The 24,297-nt window shown below is 35.9% G+C and overlaps 2 protein-coding genes across 5 annotated transcripts; both read left to right on the top strand.

Annotated features, from left to right (window-relative positions):
* The first annotated feature begins 5,458 nt into the window (after nt 1–5,458).
* On the top strand, nt 5,459–7,893 carry LOC131060265 (small ribosomal subunit protein mS80 (rPPR6)). 4 transcript variants are annotated; one of them, XR_009110319.2, is made up of 3 exons: nt 5,460–7,338; nt 7,484–7,536; nt 7,623–7,893. XR_009110319.2 is itself a non-coding variant. In XM_057993442.2 (2 exons), exon 1 carries the CDS (start codon nt 5,589–5,591, stop codon nt 7,311–7,313), a length of 1,725 nt encoding a protein of 574 aa, XP_057849425.2. In that variant the 5' UTR covers nt 5,459–5,588; the 3' UTR covers nt 7,314–7,338; nt 7,635–7,893. The 4 variants fall into 4 exon arrangements, 2 of the variants coding, with proteins under 2 accessions (XP_057849425.2, XP_057849424.2); XR_009110318.2 differs by having other exon boundaries at nt 7,635–7,893; XM_057993442.2 differs by lacking the exon at nt 7,484–7,536 and having other exon boundaries at nt 5,459–7,338; nt 7,635–7,893.
* Nucleotides 7,894–9,816: 1,923 nt separating this feature from the next.
* LOC131060288 (small ribosomal subunit protein mS80 (rPPR6)-like) lies at nt 9,817–23,790 on the top strand. Its single transcript, XM_057993462.2, has 4 exons — nt 9,817–10,159; nt 10,272–10,941; nt 22,996–23,222; nt 23,636–23,790. The coding sequence occupies exons 1-4, from the start codon at nt 9,817–9,819 to the stop codon at nt 23,788–23,790; spliced, it is 1,395 nt and encodes a 464-aa protein (XP_057849445.2).
* The last annotated feature ends 507 nt before the right edge of the window (nt 23,791–24,297 follow it).

Consider the following 24,297-nt stretch of genomic DNA (forward strand, 5'->3'; position numbering starts at 1 on the left):
TGCTAAGCCTTTTTCAATGACGTCCTTGAAGGTGGACAAACAAGCTTTCCTTAGGTCATAACCAATGTCTTTGTTAACATTCTGAGTGAACATCTCTACCATTTGTTTTTGTGGAATTTCACAAGAGCATCTGCTGGCTAGATTCCTCCATCTTTGTAAAAATGATGAAAAAGACTCTCCATCTTTTTGCTTGGTGTTGCACAAAGTAGTGATTGATATGTCTGTCTCTATGTTGTAGGAGAAATGTTGAATAAATGCCTCTGCCAAGTCACCCCATGACTTAATACCAGGTGGAAGTTGGGAGAACCATTCCATAGCTTGATCACCTAAGCTTTGTGGGAATAATCTCATCAAATATGTCTCTTCTGCTGCTACCTCGATGCAAGCTGTGAAAAACTGTCTTATGTGTGCCTTAGGATCCCCTTTTCCTCTATACTTGTCAAACTTAGGTGTCACAAAGTGTGTAGGAAAAGGAGGCATTGGAATGCTCTTGTCAAATGGATGAGGACATATGTCTCTCATTGTGTATGTTGGCTTCGGTGTATTTATGTCCTCCATTTTCTTTTGTAAGTCCCTGATTTGTTGTTCCAAATTGCTCTTAGGTGGAGATCGAATTCTTGGACCATACCCCATGCTTGAGGCACCAATTGGAGGAGGAGTATGTTGCATATATGGATGATATTGATCATACACATGTTCATATGGAGGAGGTCTATAATGATGCTGCGTATATGGACCACTTGGTATAGATTCATGTTGAGGAACGAAATATCTGCTTTGTCCATGTATACCATACTCTACAGACATGTCATGAGTTTGTTCTAGTGTGTTGCCCCCAAATTTGACATGAGGTTTCCTTGTGTCCAAATTTTGAGCATGCCTTTGAATATCCAGTTGCTTTGGTGGTTCCTTAGCATTGGTATGTGATTGAGCATATTTTTCTGCATAAGACTTCCATAATGGTCTGCGGAGATGAGTATCATATGCTTGACCATGTGTGTATGGGACCTCTGGTTTTTGAAACAAAGATGATGGTGATTCAGGCACAAGATGTGGTCCTCTATTGCCTCCACTATTAGGCCTCCTTTGATCCATGTTGAGGTGAGGTTGTTGCAAAGGTCGATTTTCCATTATTTGAGACATGTCAAAATCATGAGGTATCTTGGCTCCACTTTGTGCCATCACTTGTAGAAAGTATTGTCTATCTCTTCTCATTATTTCCTCAACCAATTGATTAAAATGGGGATTCATAATGGTGTCTTCCACTTCTGCTAAATGTACGAAGAAGTTGTCCATATTGTCATTGTGTGTATCATTATTGTTTGTAGTGTCCATGTTCTCAATATTTGGAATGTTTCTATAGGCATCCATGTCAGGTAATGTAGTATGATCAGAATTGAAAAAGATATCATTGTCATACTCATAGGAGCTCATGTTTGCGGACTCTTGAGCCTCTTTAGCTTCTCTCCTAGATTTTTGAAGACGGGTTTCAACCATGAACTAGGTATTGACCGAGATGTGTGAGACTAGATGAAAAATGGAAAGAGTATGGAAGACTAAGAGTTGGATGGAATGTAAATGAATCTGAGGTGTACTTGCAATGTCCAAAGTGTAAGACCAAGTATGTATGTAGTAGAGTAGGTGTGACTTCCAAAGAGAGGATAGTTTCTCTTGATGAGGTAAGTTGACCTTGACTCTAAGTAAGACCAAATGAGACCCAAAGGTGATAGACCTTGATGAGGGACCACTTAGCAAAATGTTGTTGTATGTAATGTGTTGACAAAGTATGATGAGGACAAGCAAGTGACCTTTTGACTCAAGTTTAGACAAATGTGAATGTAATGTAAGGTGTAAAGCAATGATGGACTGTGTGAGACCCAAAGACAGGTTGAATGCTAGATGAAAACCTGGAGAAACAACCTAGGAAGCTCAAGAATTCTGAAACTAACTGTATTTGTTTGCTGGACTGTAAAAGTTTTTTCAATTCTGAACGCAGACGTGCCTGTATATTGCACAGACGTGATTTCCTGACACAGACGTGGTTCTGTTTAACACAGACGCGTTTCTGAGATTTTGTCAATGCAATGTTGATTCTGAGAACACAAATGCGTTTCTGCCCTTCACAGAAGCGGTTATACGACACAGATGCTATTATGCCAGACACAGACGCGTTTCTGCAAAATTTGTGCAATTTCTTCCAATCTGTGAAGTTGCTTTGTTGTGACCAAATCTGAATGTTTGACTGTTTTTTCATGACAAGATGATACAGTGTTGATGAGGACTCAATGTTTGCAAGTGTCTAGACTCAAAAATATGACTCCAAGAAAGTGTGTTGTTTGATGTAAAAATGTTTTGTATACACTTGAAGACACAAAAGACACAATGTTTTGCTGTTTGGTCTTGAATGTTTGAATGTTTACAATAAGTCAAACACAATTCTTATGGTTGGCCAAGACAATAGTTGTTGATCCCACATGGAGTTTTACCCTCAAGGCTACGCTATTCAAAGCGGATACTTAGATGCTTGACCTCATTGGCTCCACCCTCGGCACTCATTTCTCGGGTCAGCCAAGCATCAGTCCCCATGAAAACTCCCCGTGGCGAGCTTTGTATCTCTACTAAGAATCGTATGTGTGTGGGCTGCTACCAGAGGTCCGACCTCTTGCCCCAACAACTAGAAGGATTTTGGCTTCTAAAACAAAAAGGTACTAGTAAGGGCATCCACTCGTGTGACCATACATGCGACACTTTCAGCTCTGTAAATACAGAAGACTCCCATCCGGTAGGGGTTATGCCCTACAATTGATCAAATAAATTTGATCAAACGGGTTTATGGGGAGACATAGTGTCGGTATGAACTAATCAGCACACGTTATCCATAGTTTTCACCATGAATACAATTGTTTATAGTGGTTCGGAAGAGGTGAGTTTTCCTCGCTACCACTTGGGTCGTTCTCTTCTCACTAGTAGTCCTAATGACCACACAGGAAGACAGGCCCTATAAAGATTAAACAAAAAGAGCCTATTACTCAAGACACAAAAGACAATGATTCAATTTTAGTGCACCAATTGAAGTGTTTGCTAGTCTATGAAAACAAGACACACAATAAGAATAAAAAAACCCTTGCCAAGGACCTGCAACAAAGATTTATTAGTAGTTTGGATTGTTTGAAATAATCACCTCTTCCTGCAAGCACACAAGTTAAGTAAATTTTAGATCCAAAAGACTTTGTGAAAATAGGGGCCTTCGACAAAACGATTTTGCTTTCAAGACAAGCTGCACCAATTTCGTTAGTTAGATCTGAAGATGTTAGCTCAAAATAAACTAGATCTGAAAAACCGAATGACTAAAAACTTGAATCAATGAAAATCCAAAATGCAAAATAAGTGTACACAGACGCGGTTACCATAAACACAAACGTGACTTCTGGATGCAGATGCGCCTGAAAATCACACAGACGCGGTTCCAGAACGCAGACGCGACTACTGGACGTAGACGTGCCTGAAAATCCCACAGACGCGATTAGGGAACATAGACGCGATTTTTTGGAATCTGCCAAAAAAAAACTGTCAAGCGTGCAGACGCGATCCCAGATGTCGTAGACGCGACAGAAAACCAAAAACGTGATCCGAAAGTACGCAGACGCGAAAATATCGAAATGTTGTCGGAAATGTCAGATTTGCAACATCAAAACACCAAATCTGCAACAGGGATGTTAAATGCAAAAGGGACAAAAGTCCCACCGGGCGTGCCAAAATGTATATGGTGAAAATGGATAAACAACAATGATAATATTGAAAGACTAAATAGATTCAACCACAAAACCCTAGCCTAACAACGACAAAGATCCACCATAACATATGAAAATTACCTAAGACAATGCAAATCAAATGAAATCACAAAGATTATACCATCACATGTCCAATAAGATTTTGATCTCCATTCTTCCTATCTCCATTGATCTTGCTTGATATATTTGCTCTCAGATTTTATGTGCACAAGAGCTCAACAAAGAACAAAAATGTGGTTGCAAGTAGGATCGCATATGGAAAACGTAGTGTAGTCAAGTAGTCAATTGATCAAGAAATTAGTTAGGGTTTGATAATGAATGAAGCATCTCCTTATATAGAAGACACTATATGAAATGGAGGGATAAGATTAAGAGGTGTAAAAAGAGGTCGGCTATGATTAGAGGGTAGGTAGAGGAAATAAGAAAATAATGAAAGGGGTAGGTAGTGTAGGAATTAAGAGATGAATGACATGTGTCATAGGTAAAAAAGGCTAATGAATTAATTAAATAAATAAAGATTTATTTAATTAATAGAAGAAGTGGGATAATTAAATAAATAAGATATTTATTTAATTTAGGAAAAGGATAATTTAAATAAATAAAAGTATTTATTTAAATGAGAAATAAGACTGGAAGAGGATAAATGAATGAATTAATTAAATAAAGATTTATTTAATTAATAGAAGAATTAGGTTAAAGTAATTAAATAAATATCTATTTAATTAGACATGACAATTTTAGGTGTCTACACTAAGCTCTTCCATCCTATAAAATATTAGGTGTCTACACTAGGCTAAAGTAATTAAATAAATAAAATATTTATTTAATTAGACATGACAATTTTTGGTGTCTACACTAAGCTCTTCCATCCTATGCCAAAACTTATCTCTAGGGACCATGTCAAAAGCCTTCTTGAAATCAACAAAGCAACAAAAGACTTCTTCCTTCTTCTCCCAAGCTTTTTCAATGATGTATCTCAAAGTAATACCATGGTCAACTATGGAATGCTTAGGTCTGAAACCAGCTTGACCCTTTGCACGTTTATGATTTTCTTCCGCCCATTTGCTAATTCTATTTTCTATCATGTTTCCAAAGAGTTTAGCAAACACATGATTGATCATTATGGTCCTATAATTGGAAGGGTTATTAACATCGTCGCTTTTGAAAAGAGGTACATCAAGACTTGTTGTCCAATCTTTAGGAAACCCATGGAGGATGATGTTATTGAATATTTTTGTAATATGAGGAGCAAGGACATACATGCCCCACTTGAGATATTCTACTTGAAGCTCATCTGAATCTTTAGCTTTACCAACACCCAACTTCTTAATACCTAATTCAATCTCTTGCACAGTGAAAAGATTTGTTGAAATGTTGACCAAGGACGAGGAGGCCACCTCCATATCATGCTCATAAAGCTACCTTGCATAATCAAACCATTATGTAGACGTGATATTATTTTCAATATGCTTCTTTCTTGATTGAAGCTCTTTCTAAAAAAGTTTGAGATTATTTTTACCAAAAATTTTTAGCTCCTCTCTCCTTGTGATCATAAATACAGGTATTATTGCTACCACTAACTCAAGTTCAATTTAAATTTAAAACTTATGTTAGTACAACTAAAATAAATTAAAAACCCTAGATTTCTGTCATATTGCACAATGCAATAACCCATTATAAATAATAATGCTGAAATTGTGAGTATGTTTTAGAACTTCTGGAGTCCCATGGCTGATCGTTTCCAATAGTACGTATAGCACAGGCTGCCTTACATTCACCTGAAATCATCAAGCAAAAATGTGGAGATCAAAGGCAGGATTGATTTTTCGCGCAGTTTCATCAGCAGTCAATACCTCTTTTACCTGCATAGGAACGAAAAAGGTTCGAATCGCATCAATGACACCCCAAAACCAGGTCATGTCGGCAATACCCATTTGTTTATATTCTTCTGCTGTGCTTCATTTTGAAAATTTTGTCAACCATAATGACAGTAATGAAGAGTCTGAAAATGTTCTGAACCCTAATAATGACAGTAATGAAGAGTATGAAAATGATCTGAGCCCTAATGAGAGTAAAGAAGAGCCCTATGGTTCTGATGAATCCCAGATAAAAAATACTCCAACCTTAGGCAATTCTGAAAACTCCAATTTTTCAGAAAAAAAAAAGAGAGATATTGAAAATGTTGTTAGATTGCTCAAGGAGAAATGGGAGGTACAAGAACTGGAACCACAGCTTCAAGCCCTAGATTTGAGCATAGGTGGGAGCATGCTTGTTAAAATTGTTAAAAACCCAGATATTGATTGTCAGCAATTCGATAGATTTTTTCGTTGGGTTCTTAAACAACCAAAATATATTCCAAGTAGTGGTGTTATACATAGCATTACTACGGCCATTTGCAATAAAGGTAGTGGGGATGGGCTCAACATAATGCGAAAGTTGTTTCAAGAACTTGCAGAAAAGCATAAGGGAGTTGTGACTACATCATCATTGGATACTTTGAGTGATTATCTGTGGCGCGCAAAGAGAGTGACACAGGCTCGTAAGATCTTCAACCGGTATGAAGAATTTAACTGCGAGCGTGGACCTAAATCCTATCTTGTCACTTTCAGCGGGCTTTGCATGGCTTCTATGTTTGACGAGGCATTCACTGTTTTGGAAGGGATGAAAAAGGCTCATTTTTTCCCAGGAAATGTAGGGTCAGCTGCTTCTACAATTGTCAAAGAATTTTGCAAAAGCAAGAGGCCAAAAGATGCGCACATGATTTACCTGAAACTGATGGAGAATGGGATATTCCCAGGGATAGCTTCCCTGATTTCTCTTGTTGATTCCCTTTGTAATGATGCAGTGAACCCAGATACTGCTGCTGAAATTTTACAGACTATTCCAAGTGGGGAGCGTAGACACAGTTCGAAAGCTTATTCTACCATAATTCGAACATTCTGCAACAACGAGCAGATAGAAGAAGCTCAAGCTTTATTATCAAAAATGGTTGCAGATGGACCCCGTCCTGATCATGCAACATATAACTCCATTATCACTGCTCTCTGTAGAGCCGAGAGACCGGAGGAAGCCATCTCATTGCTTGAACATATGGCTACCAGACAACTAAAACCTGATATATATGCCTTCAATGTAATCACGGCCAGCTTTTCCAGGGCAGGAAAAATGGAAGAAGCTTGTGACGTGTATTCAAAAGCCAAGCAGTCCCATATAAATAAAATCCCTTTTATAACATACAAGATATTGATAGATGGATTTTGCAAATTGGGTGACACTAAAAAGGCTTATCAGTATTTCTCTGAGCTTCAGAACAGTGGTCATTCTCCCAACAGGGATTTATACACCAAATTGATTAGAGCACATGTTGTAGAGGCCTTGGATTGGCATACTGCGGAGATGCTATTACAGGAAATGGAAAACAGGGGCTTTCAACCTTCACTACACATTCGAAGCCTCCTTGTTGCTACAAAAGAATTGAAAGAGGAAGCTTTGCGAGCGTATGCTGAACAGATCAAAGGGTAGTACAAATCCATGCCATTTGGTGTAGGTAAGTTTATGTTTCTGCTCGATGCAGAGCATGTTGTTTGTTTGAAACTTGCTATAGAGATCTGAAATGAGTTATCCATTGGAGGCAATTCATTGAATTGTGGAGGTTATGTTCTATTTTTTCTGATTTCTTTACTTGACAATAGGGAATGCCCATCGTGCCATTTTTTTGGGGACTCAGCATGTGAGAAACTCCCTTGTAGGTGATTTTATTTTACTTTCATTCACATTTTGAATGTTGGTCAAGTGCAGTACTTTGATTTCAACACTGTGACCAAACGTTAGCTTTGTCATCAGGTTGCAACGTTGAGGCCATTTATTTCTGGAACGTGGGACATTCGCAAAGGCCAATAGTTTTGAGTACAATGTTAACATGCCAAGTGATTGTAACGCACATAGAAAAACTTAGTGCAAACACAAATTTTGAGCAAATGAGTTCATGTAGCTTGTATGCTATTTATCTTGAAAAGGAGAAAACTAGTCTCATTCATATATTGAAGCAGGGGCTATATAAATTCATGTTTGTTATCCAAGATGGCTATATTTGTTTCTGATATAGTTGTTGTCTTCTTTGCAGTAGAGTTGGGATCAAGTTTATGTTTCTGCATTTAAGCCAAGGCTAAATTCTGTTTCAGATATTCTCGTTATGCATTTTTGAGCCCATGTCTTTGGATAGTAAGATTTACTGCCAGTTTTGAGGCGAGCCTTCAGGTGATGCTTATCTGACCCTATGAATTCTTATTGTTTCTGAGAAGTCTCTGTTATCTCAAGGCTATTGTAGTAGTTCACGTGGACTATATCATTAAAACTCCAAGTTGTGTTTGTTTTCTATGCCAAGGACATGTATTCATTCCCACTATTCTGCTGATTTATGTCACATATTCGAGATTGTTTGTTAGGTTGTTTTAGCTTTATTGGGCTGTGCATGAAATCTATCCTGTTAGAGTTGTTGTCCATCTATTGATTGAGCCTGTTGATAAGGATTAGGTCTGATCAATTTAACTGCCAGCATTGTAAGTTGTGACTGTCAGTTTGTTGCAAATCATGAATGTGCATCTTGTGCATCATACATTGACCACATGAAAAGCAAAATCTCACAATAATTTTCTCAACTGACTTTGAGGCACTTTCAATGAATCGTTCAAAGTAAAACTTAAGAATAAAAGCAGTCTAATATGTGGAGTTATAGTTGGGCTTAAGATTTGAAGTTCACTTTCTCAATAAACATATTTGTATGAATATCCAACGGCAACATCATTCTCTTTAAGTTTGAGTTAGGGTTTTGATTTGTATGAAAAGGAAGGATATGTAATACACGGATGTAAATAATGGTATATTGGTTTGTATTCTATGCATGTGTTACTGTCATATATTCAACTTATGGTAATCAAATAATCACGTAGGGATTGTGATATACCAAAAGTTATTTGCAATGAGCCAGGTCATTTTATTCTTTATTATCACATGTTTTGTAGCCAACTATGTGTTTGTTGGCAAACTAGTTCCATAATTCAAACATGTTACTTTTTCCCTTGTTCTATATTGTTCTCTTTTTCATTTTAATTGGAAACATAGTTGATTTTTTTAAAGAAGGTAATACTAAAACATGATTGTAAAAGTTTATTCCTTGTCATATTATGTAATGACCTCATTCCATTAGTTCATCGTGCAGCATCCCATAAGCCCATTCCTTTATTTTTCCCGATGGCCTGGGGAAGAGAGTCTTTTTAAAGAGGGGAGGAAGGCCATTAATATTTGATAGCATTTCTGTTTAGTCAGTTTCTAATAGGGCATTATGGGGTTACAAATAGACTTTTCAAAAAGAGCAGTTATGTTGTTAGAGCATGGGTGCTGAGATATGGTGGCATTTTGACTTGAATAACACTTGTTAGATTGGCAATGCACTTAATTTTTGGGAGTGCTAAGATTTGGGACCTCCCCAAAATGAAATGTTCCTTGTACGACTATTAGAAGGCTCTTATCTGTTGTTGCTATATCTGAATTTAGTGTTCTGCAGCCGCTTTGAGGACGGAATCCTTTGAATCTTGAAATAGAGCATGAATCCCCTATGGCTTCCTTTGGCAATCTCATTTAGGGGCTGCAATTATGCTGAAGATATTCTCTTTCTTTATTTTTCTGAACCCTAATAATGACAGTAATGAAGAGTATGTAAATGATCTGAACTCTAATGAGAGTAAAGAAGAGCCCTATGGTTCTGATGAACCCCAGATAAAAACTACTTCAGCCTTAGGTAATTCTGAAAACTCCAATTTTTCAGGAAAAAAAAAGAGATGTTGAAAATGTTATTAGATTGCCCAAGGAGAAATGGGAGGTACAAGAACTGGAAACACAGCTTCAAGCCCTAGATCTGAGCATAGGTGGGAGCATGCTTGTTAAAATTGTTAAAAACCTAGATATTGATTGTCAGCAATAATATATTCCAAGTAGCGGTGTTATACATAGCATTAGCTGCATTACTATGGCAATTTGCAATAAAGGTAGTGGGGATGGGCTCAACATAATGCGAAAGTTGTTTCAAGAAGTTGCAGAAAAGCACAAGGGAGTTGTGACTACATCATCATTGGATACTTTGAGTGAGCATCTATTGCATGCAAAGAGAGTGACACAGGCTCGTAAGATCTTCAACTGGTATGAAGAATTTAACTGCAAGCGTGGACCTAAATCCTATCTTGTCACTTTCAGTGGGCTTTGCATGGCTTCTATGTTTGACGAGGCATTCACTGTTTTGGAAGAGGTGGAAAAGGCTTATATTTTTCCAGGAAATGTAGGCTCTGCTGCTTCTAAAATTGTCAAAGAGTTTTGTAAAAGCAAGAGGCCAAAAGATGCGCACATGATTTACCTGAAACTGATATGGGATATTCCCAGGGATAGCTTACTTGATTTCTCTGGTTGATTCCCTTTGTAATGACGCAGTGAACCCAGATACTGCTGCTGAAATTTTACAGACTATTCCAAGTGGGGAACGTAGACACAGTTTGAAAGCTTATTCTACAATAGTTCGAACATTCTGCAACAACGAGCAGATAGAAGAAGCTCAAGCATTATTATCAAAATTGGTTGCAGATGGTCCCCATCCTGATCATGCGACATATAACTCCATTGTCACTGCTCTCTGTAAAGCCGAGAGACTGGAGGAAGCCATGTCATTGCTTGAACGTATGCCTACCAGACAACTAAAATCTGATATATATGCCTTCAATGTAATCATGGCCAGCTTTTCCAGGGCAGGAAAAATGGAAGAAGCTTGTGATGTGTATTCAAAAGCCAAGCAGTCCTATATAAATAAAATCCCTTTTATAACATGCAAGATATTGATAGATGGATTTTGCAAATTGGGTGACACTAAAAAGGCTTATCAGTATTTCTCTGAGATTAAGAACAGTGGTCATTCTCCTAACAGGGACTTATATACCAAATTGATTAGAGCACATGTTATACAGGCCTTGGATTGGCATATGGCGGAGATGCTATTACAGGAAATGGAAAACAGGGGCTTTCAACCTTCACTACATGTTCGAAGCCATGTTGCTAAAAAAGAATTGAAAGAGGAAGCTTTGCGAGCCTATGCTGAACAGATTAAAGGGTAGTACAAATCCATGGCATTTGGCGTAGGTAAGTTTATGTTTCTGCTCGATGCAGAGCATGTTGTTTGTTTGAAACTTGCTATAGAGATCTGAAATGAGTTATCCATTGGAGGAAATTCACTGAACTGTGGAGGTTATATTCTATTGCTTCTGATTTCTTTACTTGACTATAGGGAATGCCCATCATGCCATTTGTTTGGGGACCCAGCATGTGAGAAACTCCCTTGTAGGTGATTTTATTTTACTTTCATTCACATTTTGAATGTTGGTCAAGTGCAGTACTTTTATTTCAACACTGTGACCATTGAGGTCATTTATTTCTGGAATGTGGAACATTCGCAAAGGCCAATGGATTAGTAGAAATTCATATATTGAAGCAGGGGCTATATAAATTCATGTTTGTTATCCAAGATGGCTATATTTGTTTCTGATATAGTTGTCTTCTTTGCAGTAGAGTTGGGATCAAGTTTATGTTTCTGCGTTTAAGCCAAGGCTAAATTAATAATTTTCTCAACTGACTTTGAGGCACTTTGCATGAATCGTTAAAAAGTAAAACTTAAGAATAATGGCAGTCTAATATGTGGAGTTATAGTTGGGCTTAAGATCTGGAGTTCACTTTCTCAATAAACATATTTGTATGAATATCCAATGGCAACATCATTCTCTTTAAGTTTGAGTTAGGGTTTTGATTTGTATGAAAAGGAAGGATATGTAATACACGGATGTAAATAATGGTATTTTGGTTTGTATTCTATGCATGTGTTACTATCATATATTTAATTTCTTTCAGTATTTATGGTAATCAAATAATCACGTAGGAATTGTGATATCCCAAAAGTTATTTGCAATGAGCCAGGTCATTTTATTCTTTATTTATTACAAATTTTGTAGCCAACCATGTGTTTGTTGGCAAACTAGTTCCATAATTCAAACATGTTACTTTTTTCCTTGTTCTATATTGTTCTCCTTTTCATTTTAATTGGAAACATAGTTGATTTTTTTAAAGAAGGTAATAGTAATACTAAAACATGATCGTAAAATTTTAAATCCTTGTCATATTATGCAATGACCTCATTCCATTAGTTCATCGTGCAGCATCTCTTAAGCCCATTCCTTTATTTTTCCCGATGGCCTGGAGGAGAAAGTCTTTTTAAAGAGGGTAGGAAGGAGGAGGGGGATAGGTTTAGGGAAATTAGCAATAGCAAATAATTAATATTTAATAGTATTTCTGTTTAGTCAGTTTCTACTAGGGCATTATGGGAATTACAAATAGACTTTTAAAAAAGAGCAGTTATGTTGTTAGAGCGTGGGTGCTGAGTTATGGTGGCATTTTGACTTGAACAGCATTTGTTAGATTGGCAACGTACTCAACTTTTGGAAGTGCTAGGATTTGGGACCTCCCCAAAATGAGATGTTCCTTGTACGACTATTAGAAGGCTCTTCTCTTTTGTTGCTATATATCTGAATTTAGCGTTCTGTAGCCGCTTTGAGGATGAAATCCTTTGAATCTTGAAATAGAGCATGAAACCCCTATGGCTTCCTTTGGCAATCTCATCTAGGGGCTGCAATTATGCTGAAGATCTTCTCCTTCCTCATTTTTGGCGAGTGTTTGGTGGTTTATCTTAGCTGTACACTTTGCTTAGAGGTCAGTGCATGTGTTGTGTCATGCCCCCGCTGAGAACACTGCCTTCCCAATCAGATCACAGCATTAATAAATGAAACCTTAGCATTGAAATAAAATAACAACAGGGCTGACTGAGATGCAAAAGAAATTAAATATGTAAAGTATTAGCAGGGCCGACCTTGGGCAGTATAATTTAATTATTAATGAAGACAAAACAGGGCCAACCAAGATGCAAAAGAAATTAAATAAGTAAAATATTAGCAGGGCTTACCTACGTTAGAATAATTTAATTATCAGCAAATAGACACAACATGGCCGACTAGGTTGAAGGTCATAAGGCAGCCGTTACCAAACATTACCTTAATGCAGCGTTTGATGAAGAGAGGCATTCCTTACCAAATGGAGGAGTATGACTCCCTCTACTAAGGGAGATATAAAAGGCGAGAAATCTCATTTTAGGAAGGCATGCATTGGACGATGACAGAATTCAGAAATCAAGTGGAAATTGAGATATATTGATTGCAAAAAAGAATAATATTCAGTAATCCAATTGAAGAATGAAAATTGTTATATACAATACATATATGAGATAAATATTGATTGCAAAAAAGAATAATATTCAGTTATCCAATTGAAGAATATTGCATAACTGTGCGATATAAACTAAGAACAAATATATATATACATATATCAAAAAATAAGTTATTGAAGCTATTTTGAATTTATAGTATTATCTTGCAAATAGGAAGGACAACCAGCCTTTCAAGTTCACAAGATATCAAGCATGCCACCCGAGACGGATGGAGAAGAGATCTTGCCATGCTAGTGGGCCAAGGGGTGTTGAGGATCAAAAATCTAATCATGCCCTTAGGCTTGAGGGTCTAATCAAGTACACCACTCCAAAATGGATGGACCAAAGAAGATCTTGCCATGTTGGTGGACTAGTGGGTGTTGAGGATAAAAATTCCAATCATGCCCTTGGGCTTGAGGGTCTTCTCAAGTATATGACCTCAAGATGGATGAACGAGAAATCTGCCCATGCTTTTGAAATACAAGGACAACTGTCCTTTGAGATTGCAATTTGCAAATATTCCTAATGATCAAAATAGTAATTATGTACATGTAATAAATTAGTTGTTAATAATGAATATATATTGTTTTAAATGTTATTATAGACCCTAAATATTTAATGTCCTAATATAAGTTTCTAGTGATTAATGGTGTGTGCAGGCCCTAAATAAAAAATATTCTAAAAGGTACCTTATAGTTGGCAATTTTATTCTAAGTTTATATTAATATAGATAATGCAATTATCATCGTAAGTTGGAATTTTTGTTTCAGGATTAAATTCATGTAAATTCCAAAAAGGGATGATATATGTTGCAAGTTTGGTGTGGTAGCATGCTATTATCTATTTGTGTATTCTATTTTTATCTTGTCAATATAATATAGTATTTCAATGCTGTGTGTAAAAATTTGGGTGTAGTAAGTTAGTTATACATTTCTTGTAGTGGTGATTACATATTAGTCTAATCATAGGATTAAATACAAAAATTAACTTAATGCAAAGTTCTAAATAAGTATATGATTTGATGTCACATGACAAAACGAATGATGAAACAACATTGCTCCAATTTAAAATTGCAAATCAAATGAAGCCTTGGGAAGTAAGTGGCTATAGTTTGGGTGAGGGTACATTTTCATTTGGCCCCTTCACCTTTTCATTGAGCTATGCTATTTTGACTTGTCATTGGGCTCGTTGACCGACAAATCCAACTAGTCTATTTTGGTATCAAGCCTTAGCTAAGCCTTATATGATGTAACATGGCAACCATCATAGTAATAGTTGACCTTTTAAATTTAAGAATGGTTCTTGGCAATTACAATGTAGTATATCAATGTGGTGTGTAAAATTTTGGGTGTAGTAAGATAGTTATACATTTCCTGTATTGGTGATTACATATTAGCCTAATCATAGGATTAAATACAAAAATAGACTTATTACAAAGTTCTAAACAAGCATATGATTTGACGTCATATGACAAAACAAATGATGAAACAACATTGCTCCAATTTAAACTGCAAACCAAATGAAAATGAAACTTTGGGAAGTAAGTGGCTATAGTTTGGGTGAGGATACATTTTCATTTGGCCCTTCACCTTTCCATTGAGTTATGCTATTTTCACTTGTCATTGGGCTCATTGGTATACAAATCAAACTAGTCTATTTTGGTATCAAGCCTTAGCTAAGCCCTATATGATTCAACATGGCAACCATATTACAATAGTTGGCCTTTTAAATTTAAGAATAGTTTTTGGCCAATTGTTTTCACGAGTTTTCTTTTGATTAACATATGTAATTGTTCTTTTAACAATTAAAAAAATAAAATGTATTTGTTGTTCTCACCATGAGCGCTCTCATGATTCATAATGCCATTGACTTTTCCTTTTAGAAACTTTAAAACCTTTCTTTTGTAATGGAAAATCAAAATTTCCAAATTCCTAAATTCAATTCTTATCCTCACCTAGTTGTTAACTAGGCATGGAGAAATTTTTGGATTCGGTTGGTATTTGCACGTAGCTTTATCAACTTTAGTGTAATAAGTACGCATAAGGGAGCATGGGCATGATCATTATGGCGTTTTCTTAGCTATCCATTATGTAACACTATTATAAACACTCTTAGCTAATTCCCATTAAGATGAATTGATCAACATTACATATTGACAAATGTGTACATTTGTATCACATTTTGCGTGAATGGAATATGTTTGATTGAATACTTTTATGCATCACTTTGTCATTTATTATTTCATTTTGTTAATCTTTCTTTGCATTTCATTTTTGGGCCTACATCTATTCTTTTTTCCATTATCCCTCTTTGGATATATAAGTTGCATTTCTAGTCTCACAAAACAGCTCATAGGCATCCTCTTGTAGTTATTTTTGAAATAGTACACACTATTGAAGACATTCTTTGAAGTAGAAGGCATTGGTGAAGACATTTTTGCTATTAGAAGGTATTGCTAAACGTGTTCTTTTGTGTTGTAAGGCATTTTTATTAATTACGTGTGTTTTTTAAGTGTTTATAAGACATTTATGTTATAATGGCCTTCTAAACTATGACAACTTGTTGGAAGTAAGATAAGTTTGCCCCATTTAGTTATTTGGTCAAATTCTTTGCCTAAAGTGCCATTTTTTGTATAATTTGATTAAAGCCGAGAATATTATATCTCTATCAAAAGTCATAGGGCAATAAGACTTTTTAAGGAAAAAAAACTTGTATCATTTCCTAGGGGCCTAAAGTTCAAAACTTGCCTCCTTTCATTTTATTCTAATTTGTAAAACTTGAATTAACTATCAAAACTAGCACAATTAGTCATACTATTAGAATATTTAATTATATTTTAGTCACCTATATTTAGTTCCTTGTTTAATGGTCATTTAGCTTTTTAGTTAATTAGCTTTTAAGCTTTATTTAGCATTTAACTTTTTCTTTTTAGTTAATTAATTTTTAAGCTTTATTTAGCATTTAGCTTTTTAGTAGTTCACTTTAAACGACTTTTTCTTAATTTAGAACATCGTCCTTGTAATCTCTTTATATACGTTTGTATATTGTTGAATAGATTATCCGATTATTGAATCATTCATTCAATTTATTTTTCATGGTATCAGAGCAGGTCGATGGGATTTTTTAAAGTGGGGCAAATTTTTTAATAAAAATTCATGGCCTTCTTTGTGGAATATTTTCCAGATTTTTTGTAATTGTCTTTTTATAAAAAAACGATTTTGCTTTTTTGAAGGCTTTTTGAGGGTTTCTGGTTCGTGGGCGAATTTCTTTGTGTTGGGTAGTAGTTTATGTTTTTTTAAGGGTTCTGGAGATTTTCGGGCCTACAACATAAAGTTTGTTTTTGTAGATTGAAAATTTTCCTAGGGTTTCTGCAATTTTTGACTAGGGTTTTGACCCTTCATTTTAAGTCAAAATTTTATTCTGGTTGCAGATTCCTGATAGTTTTTTCGAGACCTCAATTGGGTCGTCGCTAGATTTTTTTGGGTGCATCGTTTTCCATGCTTCGATTTTTGAGGCATCTAATCTGCATTCTGATTTCAAATTCTTCTTGATGGGGTTTTCAAGAGCTTTTCTCGGTTGATCTCTGATTTTTATTGGTGCCTTGTTTTTCGTGCCTCAAATTTTGTGCCAACGAATTTGCCTTGGAATTTAAAAATAGTCAACAATTTCTGCTAATTCTGTGGACGTCGGGAATTTTGGTGTCTTCTGGGCGCTGTTTATGTTGTACATCCGACCTAGGGTTTCTGCCCCTATTTTTTTTTGTGTCGTCAATATTTTTTTAGTTTTTTTACAAAAAAATTAGAGGTATTTTTTTATTTTCTACAAATTATTATTTATTTTCTGATTATTTTTTAGGAAAAAATTCAGGTTTTAAGTTTGCAGAAAATTTTAATTTCTAGGTTTTTCCAAACCTCGAAATTCGTGCCTTAGGATTCGTACCAAATTTCTCCTCCAGGGTTTCAAATTTTTTGTGCAACTGCTTCTATTCTGTTTTTTGAATCAGATTCTTCTATCTCATGCTTTCACTAGGTTGACCTCATTCAACCTCCATTTTTGTGATGGCATCTTTGACCAACATCATGTTGGAACACAATCAAAAGTTCAAAAGCTACCACAACACCTGGAAATAGTGCATGCTCACGATATCTGAATATCATTACCTTTATTAGATTGATTTAGGCCATACCTCGTCTTACAGGTCTCGAGGTTTTCACGATTTTTTCCTGAAAAATTGTCTGTTGGTTTTCTGATTTTTTCCACAAAAAATCATTGGAGGGTTTTCACGATTTTTTCCTCAAAAATTGTTCATAGGGTTTATAATTTTCCCTTAAAAATTATCTCATATGTAATCCGCAATATTCGTGTAAGATTTTAATTATTTGGGTTTTACCATTTTTTTCCACAAAAACGCTGATTTGTAACCTCAGATTTCTTGGTTTTTCGATTTTCTCCTCAAAATCATAAATTCTCTTTTTGAGGGTTCCTATTTTAGGGTTTGAAGGTTTTTTCCTCAAAATCGTGCTTTGTTGCAGTTAGTTTGGGCCGCACTTGCCAGGGTGAACATATGCAACCGTGGTATCTTGCAGTCAGTTTTGGAGTTGGTACTCTTCTGCAAAAGGGTTTGCCGATTTTCCTCAAAATTATGGTTTTAGGTTTCAGTTTGGTTACCCAACATCAGGTTGGATGTATTCTGGTATTCTTGGTCATTAACACTTTTCAGATCCAGGGAGGGTCTCCACCACAACATAGTGTTCTTTTCATTTGTGATCAAAAGACTTGTAGTATTTTTTGTAGGGTAGTTAGTAGATAGAATGACCATTAAGGGAGGGTATTAGAATATTTAATTATATTTTAGTCACCTATATTTAGTTCCTTGTTTAATGGTCATTTAGCTTTTTAGTTAATTAGCTTTTAAGCTTTATTTAGCATTTAGCTTTTTCTTTTTAGTTAATTAGTTTTTAAGCTTTATTTAGTGTTTAGCTTTTTAGTAGTTCACTTTAAACGACTTGTTCTTAATTTAGAACATCGTCCTTGTAATCTCTTTATATATGCTTGTATATTGTTGAATAGATTATTCGATTATTGAATCATTCATTCAATTTATTTTTCACACACCTTTGCATGTATCTACAATCTTGTCCATTTCATTATGTCAAATCATTCTATGAAATTTACTTATCTAAAAATTAGGCTTATACACAATTCCAATGATTACAAATGCTTAGAGGTCCAATTTGTCCACATGATAAATTTTAATCCTTGAAAATCAATATAATATGTAAAATTGCATTGGAGAGGGGTGTATCTTGTTTAAATCTAGTGAAAAATTTCAAAATAGCATAAATTTTGCATATGTTGGCCGAAATTGGCTTTGTGATCAACCATTTTTTATGTAACAAAGTTTTGAAATCTACTACATGAGTGAAATTTGTTTTTATAGCTTTGGAAATGTGTTTTGGAGGAATACATGGAAAAATTTGTTTAGATTGTGGTCAAAGTGCAACAACTTGTCAAATCAAGATCATTATTTTTGTTTCATCATTTTTGGTGCAAATAAAGTTTAAAAATAAAATAAAATTCACAAAGCTGAAACAAATCAAAACATTCAATAGTCACGATGCCTTTGCTTTACATTTACGAGTTAAGCATCTTGAGTAAATTATTACATCTAGTGCTTAATGGAGCTACAACAATAATGTCTATTGTTTAGTCCCCAGAAATTGTCAATGAAAAATATGGATATTTTCATTTTCCACTTGCCTTTGTTATTTGTTTGTTGCTATTATAGTATGTACATCTTGATAGGAATAAATGCTATTTCTAAGTTGATGTTGATAGGACATCTTTTTTATATATCACTCAGGTTCTATGTACCTATTTGCTCTCATGTGCTTTAATGTTTCCTCCATGTATCATTAGGTATATTGAAAGCACAAACTTCTTCCACATATTGATGAGTATTTTGGAAGGGTGAGCATTGTGGTATTTCAATCCAACAGTATATAGGAAAGGAAACCATTTTTAGTGAAAGGAACTAATCCATTTTCATTTAATATCAAAAGTTATAAGGTATTGTGAATTGTATTATTTTTGAGCATTATTGGTAGAATCCAAGTTGGATGTGTGTAGTTTTCGAAATCATGTCTATCCTATACATAAATGGCATGCTTTCCTTACAAATTAACTTTAGTAACAATCAAGAGGCAAAGATAATATTTGAATGTTAGCATCAATATAAGCCTATGTTTATATGGTTTTGTAATCAACACAAAATGTTGTAGAAATAAATCAATAGATTGAAATAGTAATTACCAGTTCAACCACCCAATGCTTCATTAAAGAAGAAATATGTTGTTAACAACGATGCTCCTTCTTTAAGTAGTTCATCTCAAAAAGATAGTAAAGGCAAAAAAGTCTTTGCAGAAAAGTGTTCGAGTCCCCTTGTCATGTCACAGATCAATGGATTTTCTAAATCAAAAAGTGTAAAGTTAAAACTTTTATGAATACAATATTTGTTAGTCATATTGATCTTATTGTTGAATCTCCCCTTGTAGTCTAGGAGACAATAAAACCCAACAAACATTGTCTTGGTCTAGAGTATACATCATGTGAATTTTTATATATTTAGTCGATAGGCTTGTATTACATTGGCTTTGCCCACCGGAATCATCTCACGTTGGATTTTTTTTTTTCTGTCAGCGGAGAAATTTTGGCACGAATTTACCTTCAAGATTTTTGAATGTATTCGGTTATCCAAAATGAATCTTCACCTTACACGCAATCAACTTTCTCCTATTTAATACACAAATGAGCTGTAAGCAGGGATCGTCAGCGTTTCGTTGAATCATTAAAGTATTCATTTCCGTGGGATAGATCTATATCTTTATTCTATTCAGCTTCAGTAGAGATTTTTATAGATAATCTCTAGCCTCATATTCTTTAAAGGATGTCTTACATTGTTGGAAGATGTAAATTTGTTGGCAGACTTGAACACCCTCTATCATGATCACTGGTTATTTCCATTTAACACATCTACTTATCAAGGATGTTCATGGTCATTGTTGGTGGCAATAGTATTTACACATGTATCGTTATGCATGCATCCATTCTTTGGTTCTCTTGTCATGTGTTCTAATTGTTCAAAGCTTCCATCAATAGCACTCATCCATCAAAATAAAACTTCCTTTCAAAAAACCAAATAACTCGTAAATCGAGGTGATTTGATGCGTTTCATAGTCAATAAGTCAAAATTCACATTTTGAAGTGAAATATTCAAATGATTCTAAGTTAGAAAACAACACTTAGCATTAAAAGGGGTGCAATAGTTATCTTGATAATAAAATATATTTTGAATAATATATTGGAGGGTACAAAATGTACATGTGAAAATTATCTTTATTATAATTAATTATTTTTTAAATTATTTTCACATCATTTTAGTTGGTTTTTATCCAATGCTAAATGCTATTACCTAATCCAAAGGCAAAAAGTAAAAGACAACTTTTCAAAACCATAATAATAAATAATTACATATTGGGAGAATTTAAAAGGAATAAAACATTTAAAAATAGAGGCCTTAGAATGCATGCCAAGTTTATTCACAATTCTATTAAGTGACACCAATTCAAACAAAGCCCCTACCCCTAATTGAACTCCCAAATGACTTACATTACCAATGACTCTAGAAACTCTTCCAAGATTGTTTCATCAATTGATTGCAGTTTTGAGTCTACTATTGGAGAGCATGTAGCAGAAAGTCAACAACAAACTTCTCCCTAATTACACAAAGAATATGCAACGTAACAAACATAAGGGATATAATGATTGCAAGTTTATGTTAAGTCAAGGGATACAATGATGCCTTTTGCTAACGACTCTCTCTCCTGAAGAAATTTGAATGCCACTTCCAAAAGACGAAAGACATTCAGCTGAAGCAGAAGAACAAAGATCTGAGAGAACCTACAAAGGCTATGATGCTGTTGGTTAAGAATGCAGAGGAGTCCATAAAAGTTTTTATTTGATATGTAATGCTGGTCTTTGGTTGCTAGTCTCTCGCTGGCTCTGTGCTGTTTTGTTTCTAGTTGTTGGGTTTTCTGCTAGTCTTTTAGCAGGTTTTTTGTTTTTGTCTTGTCTTCTCTTGTTTCTTTCATGCTTTTCCTCCATTATGTAAGCGGGTTTCAGGTCCCTTAAAACCTGATTTTCCTTAATAAAAAACTCCTGTGCCAAGCTTCTATCTGTGTTTGGTGGTTCGGGTCCCCCCCTCCCTCCCATGGGTGCCACTGTGGGTGGTACCACCTTTGGGGCTATTGTTGCTACAATGGATGGGTTCGCTACCCTTGTGTTTGCTGCTACGTTGGTAGTGGGTCCTTGGTGTAGGGGCACCTCTTCAACAAGCAAATCATGGATCTGAGGATGAAGACTAGGATCATAGTGTTTGTCTTAGTGTCTCGTGTTTATGCAAGTTTCATGTATTCAATAAAGACCCCACCTTGTAAACCAATGTCACTGATTAGGCAACTTGATAAGCCAATTGGGACAATGTGGTCAATAGGGATAGTAGGATGTTTGTTTTTGTGTTTGATAGGTTTTTAGGATGTCTTAGTGGTGTTTGGTTGATCCAAGTTGTGTGGATCCCAAACTTGTAGTGTTTGACAACTTTTATACAAAAATGCGACTTTTGAAAATGCAACTTTTGAGAGCAAAATTACAACTTTTCAAAATACGATTGATGTAAGCCTTTCAACGGTTCCAACCTCCTCCAAATTTGGTTGGTAACCGTTGGAGAGGGATACAATCCTTGTGGACACGATTCCCAAAATTGGAGAGGTTGTGGTTTGAATTTTTGATGCAATAAGACACAAACAAAACTGAGTTTTCCCAGAAATTCTGAGTTTGCAGAGATTGTACGTCCTTGTACGGATTGAATTGAGCAAAACCATTCATGGAGTAGTTGGAGGGTTGAATCAGATTTATTTTGGTGGTGGTCTGAGGCTTTGATCATTTCTGAGTAGGTGGAACCCTTCATTTCTCTGACTGTAACCCGGAAAGTAAGGGTTTGGCTAGGGTTTTAGCCAAAAATGGCCATATCTTGCATTCTTTCCATCTTGAAGCTTCTTTCTTTGGTGGAGTGTAGGATTGGCCTATGTATTCTAGGGTTTTCATGGGTTTTTTCCGGGGAGACTTGGTTGTGAGGAGAAAGAGGTAAATCTAGGTAGGCATCTCCATGTGACTACCTTAAGCAAAATTAGGACAGTCATCATAAAAAATTGTAACGGTGGATTCCAGGTGTGCAACCCTGGAATTAGAGATTATTCACCATCCCCCACATGCTCATGAAGTTGATTTTTCAGTTTGGATTCAAGAAATGGTAGTTGCTTTGTAAAATAGGCCTAATCGCCCTAATTAGGTCTCTAGGCCTCTAAGGGGTTTAGACCTTGAAAGTGTAGATCTTGCCAACCCATTTTGGAGATGAGTGTAACTCCCAAAATGGTATCTGGAATGGTGAGTAGTTTGTCAGAGTGTGTGGAATATTTTGGAGTTAAGGTCAATTCTCTCGCTAAATAGGGCTACTAGCCTAGGGAGTAGGTTTCCAAAGGAGGTATAAGGATTTGAAGACAAAACCTTAAAATAATTCTTGGAATAGTCCTTAGTAGTCATGAATGGACCAATTCCAAATCCCCTAAGAGAAGGAATCATGGAATGGTGTATTGGAGGTGTTGAGGCCTGTTACTCATTTTGAGGAGGTGTTAGCCCAGTGGATTTGTGAGTAGTTCTACCCAAAAGTGTGGAGTCCTTCCTTGTAGGGCCCTTGTGATCATTTGAAGGGTCAAAGCCTAACCCTATTGGACTTGTCCTTAGGTATGTGTCTGTAGGACTCTGCATCAGTCCTGTTCTTGCTGCCCCTACGTCTGCTATTGTGTTTGCAACATGTGGATTGGATGTATTTGATGCCCTTCTTGGTCATGGTGTTGGTAATTTTGTCATGGGTGCAGGTGCTGTAGCGGTTCCTTTTGGTGATGTTGCCTCTTCAGCTGATGGTAATCTTGTGGGCGTTAAGGTTCCTCCTAGACTTGCTTCCTTTGCTGGTGGATGAAGCTTTTCTTGCGTGGCTAGATTTGCTGCTTATCCCCCTAAGGGGATTCGTTCTTTCCCTTGTGCCAAGACCTCCCTTATGGTGGTTTGTGGCCAGAAGGTTGTGGAAAATATTGATTTCTACCAACGCTGTGCATTGGTTTATAGATTTACTGGATTTTGGCCTTCTCCCAGATCTCCATCGATGGGTGAATGATTCCTGGAAGCCTTTAGTTTCCCATTCCATTGAGCTTTTCCCTTGTCCTAAAGGCTATTTCATTGCTTCCTTTTCCTCTTCTCATGACCATGATGTGATTTTGGGCAAGTTGTGGGATTGGGTCTAGATCAATCTCTCTATCGAACCCTAAACAACTTCCTTTAATCCCCTTATTGAACCACTTAATGCGTGTTTGGTATGTGTGTTCAGTATGGGTTGTGCCTCTTACTATTGTTGAAGCTTCTGTTGACCCTCTTGTTACTAGTGATGTGGCCTCTTCTATCCTGAAGGCCCCTACACCTGTTGCTCCTGTTCAACAACAACATTCTGCTCATGTAGTTTCTACTTTAGATGTTGTTCTATAGTAGTTTGATGTTTCTATGGATAGAAACTCTATGGGCCCTTCCTTGATTGATTCTTCCTTTGATGTCCCTAATAGTAGTATCACTTGGACTATTGTTTGTCGTAGGTAGAAGGGGAAGTCCTCCCCTCCCTTTAAACCCCTCCGTGTCATGTTTTGGGTGTTTCTCCCCACTCTTGAGCTAGGTTTGGGTTCTTGCTGGTTTGGTAGGCTTCTAACAACGAAATTTTGGCTTGTTGTTTTTGGCCTACCCGACCTTGTTTTGCTTTTGGTTTGTACCCTTGTTTTGTATTCTTTCCTTTTCCTCCTACAAGCTGTTGTATAAAAGGTTGACACCCTTGTTTTGTTGCTTTTTAATTAAAAAACAAACATATGAAATGAAGCTAAGAGAGATTATCATATCTACTCATAATATGTATTAAAAACTCACTACCAAAGCTTACAACCACATAAGCAAGATCTACTCTACAACCAAGTGTAATCTATAATGAGATATGATATAAATGAGATC

This window comes from Cryptomeria japonica, chromosome 1 (genome assembly GCF_030272615.1).
Source record: "Cryptomeria japonica chromosome 1, Sugi_1.0, whole genome shotgun sequence".
Lineage (NCBI taxonomy): Eukaryota > Viridiplantae > Streptophyta > Pinopsida > Cupressales > Cupressaceae > Cryptomeria > Cryptomeria japonica.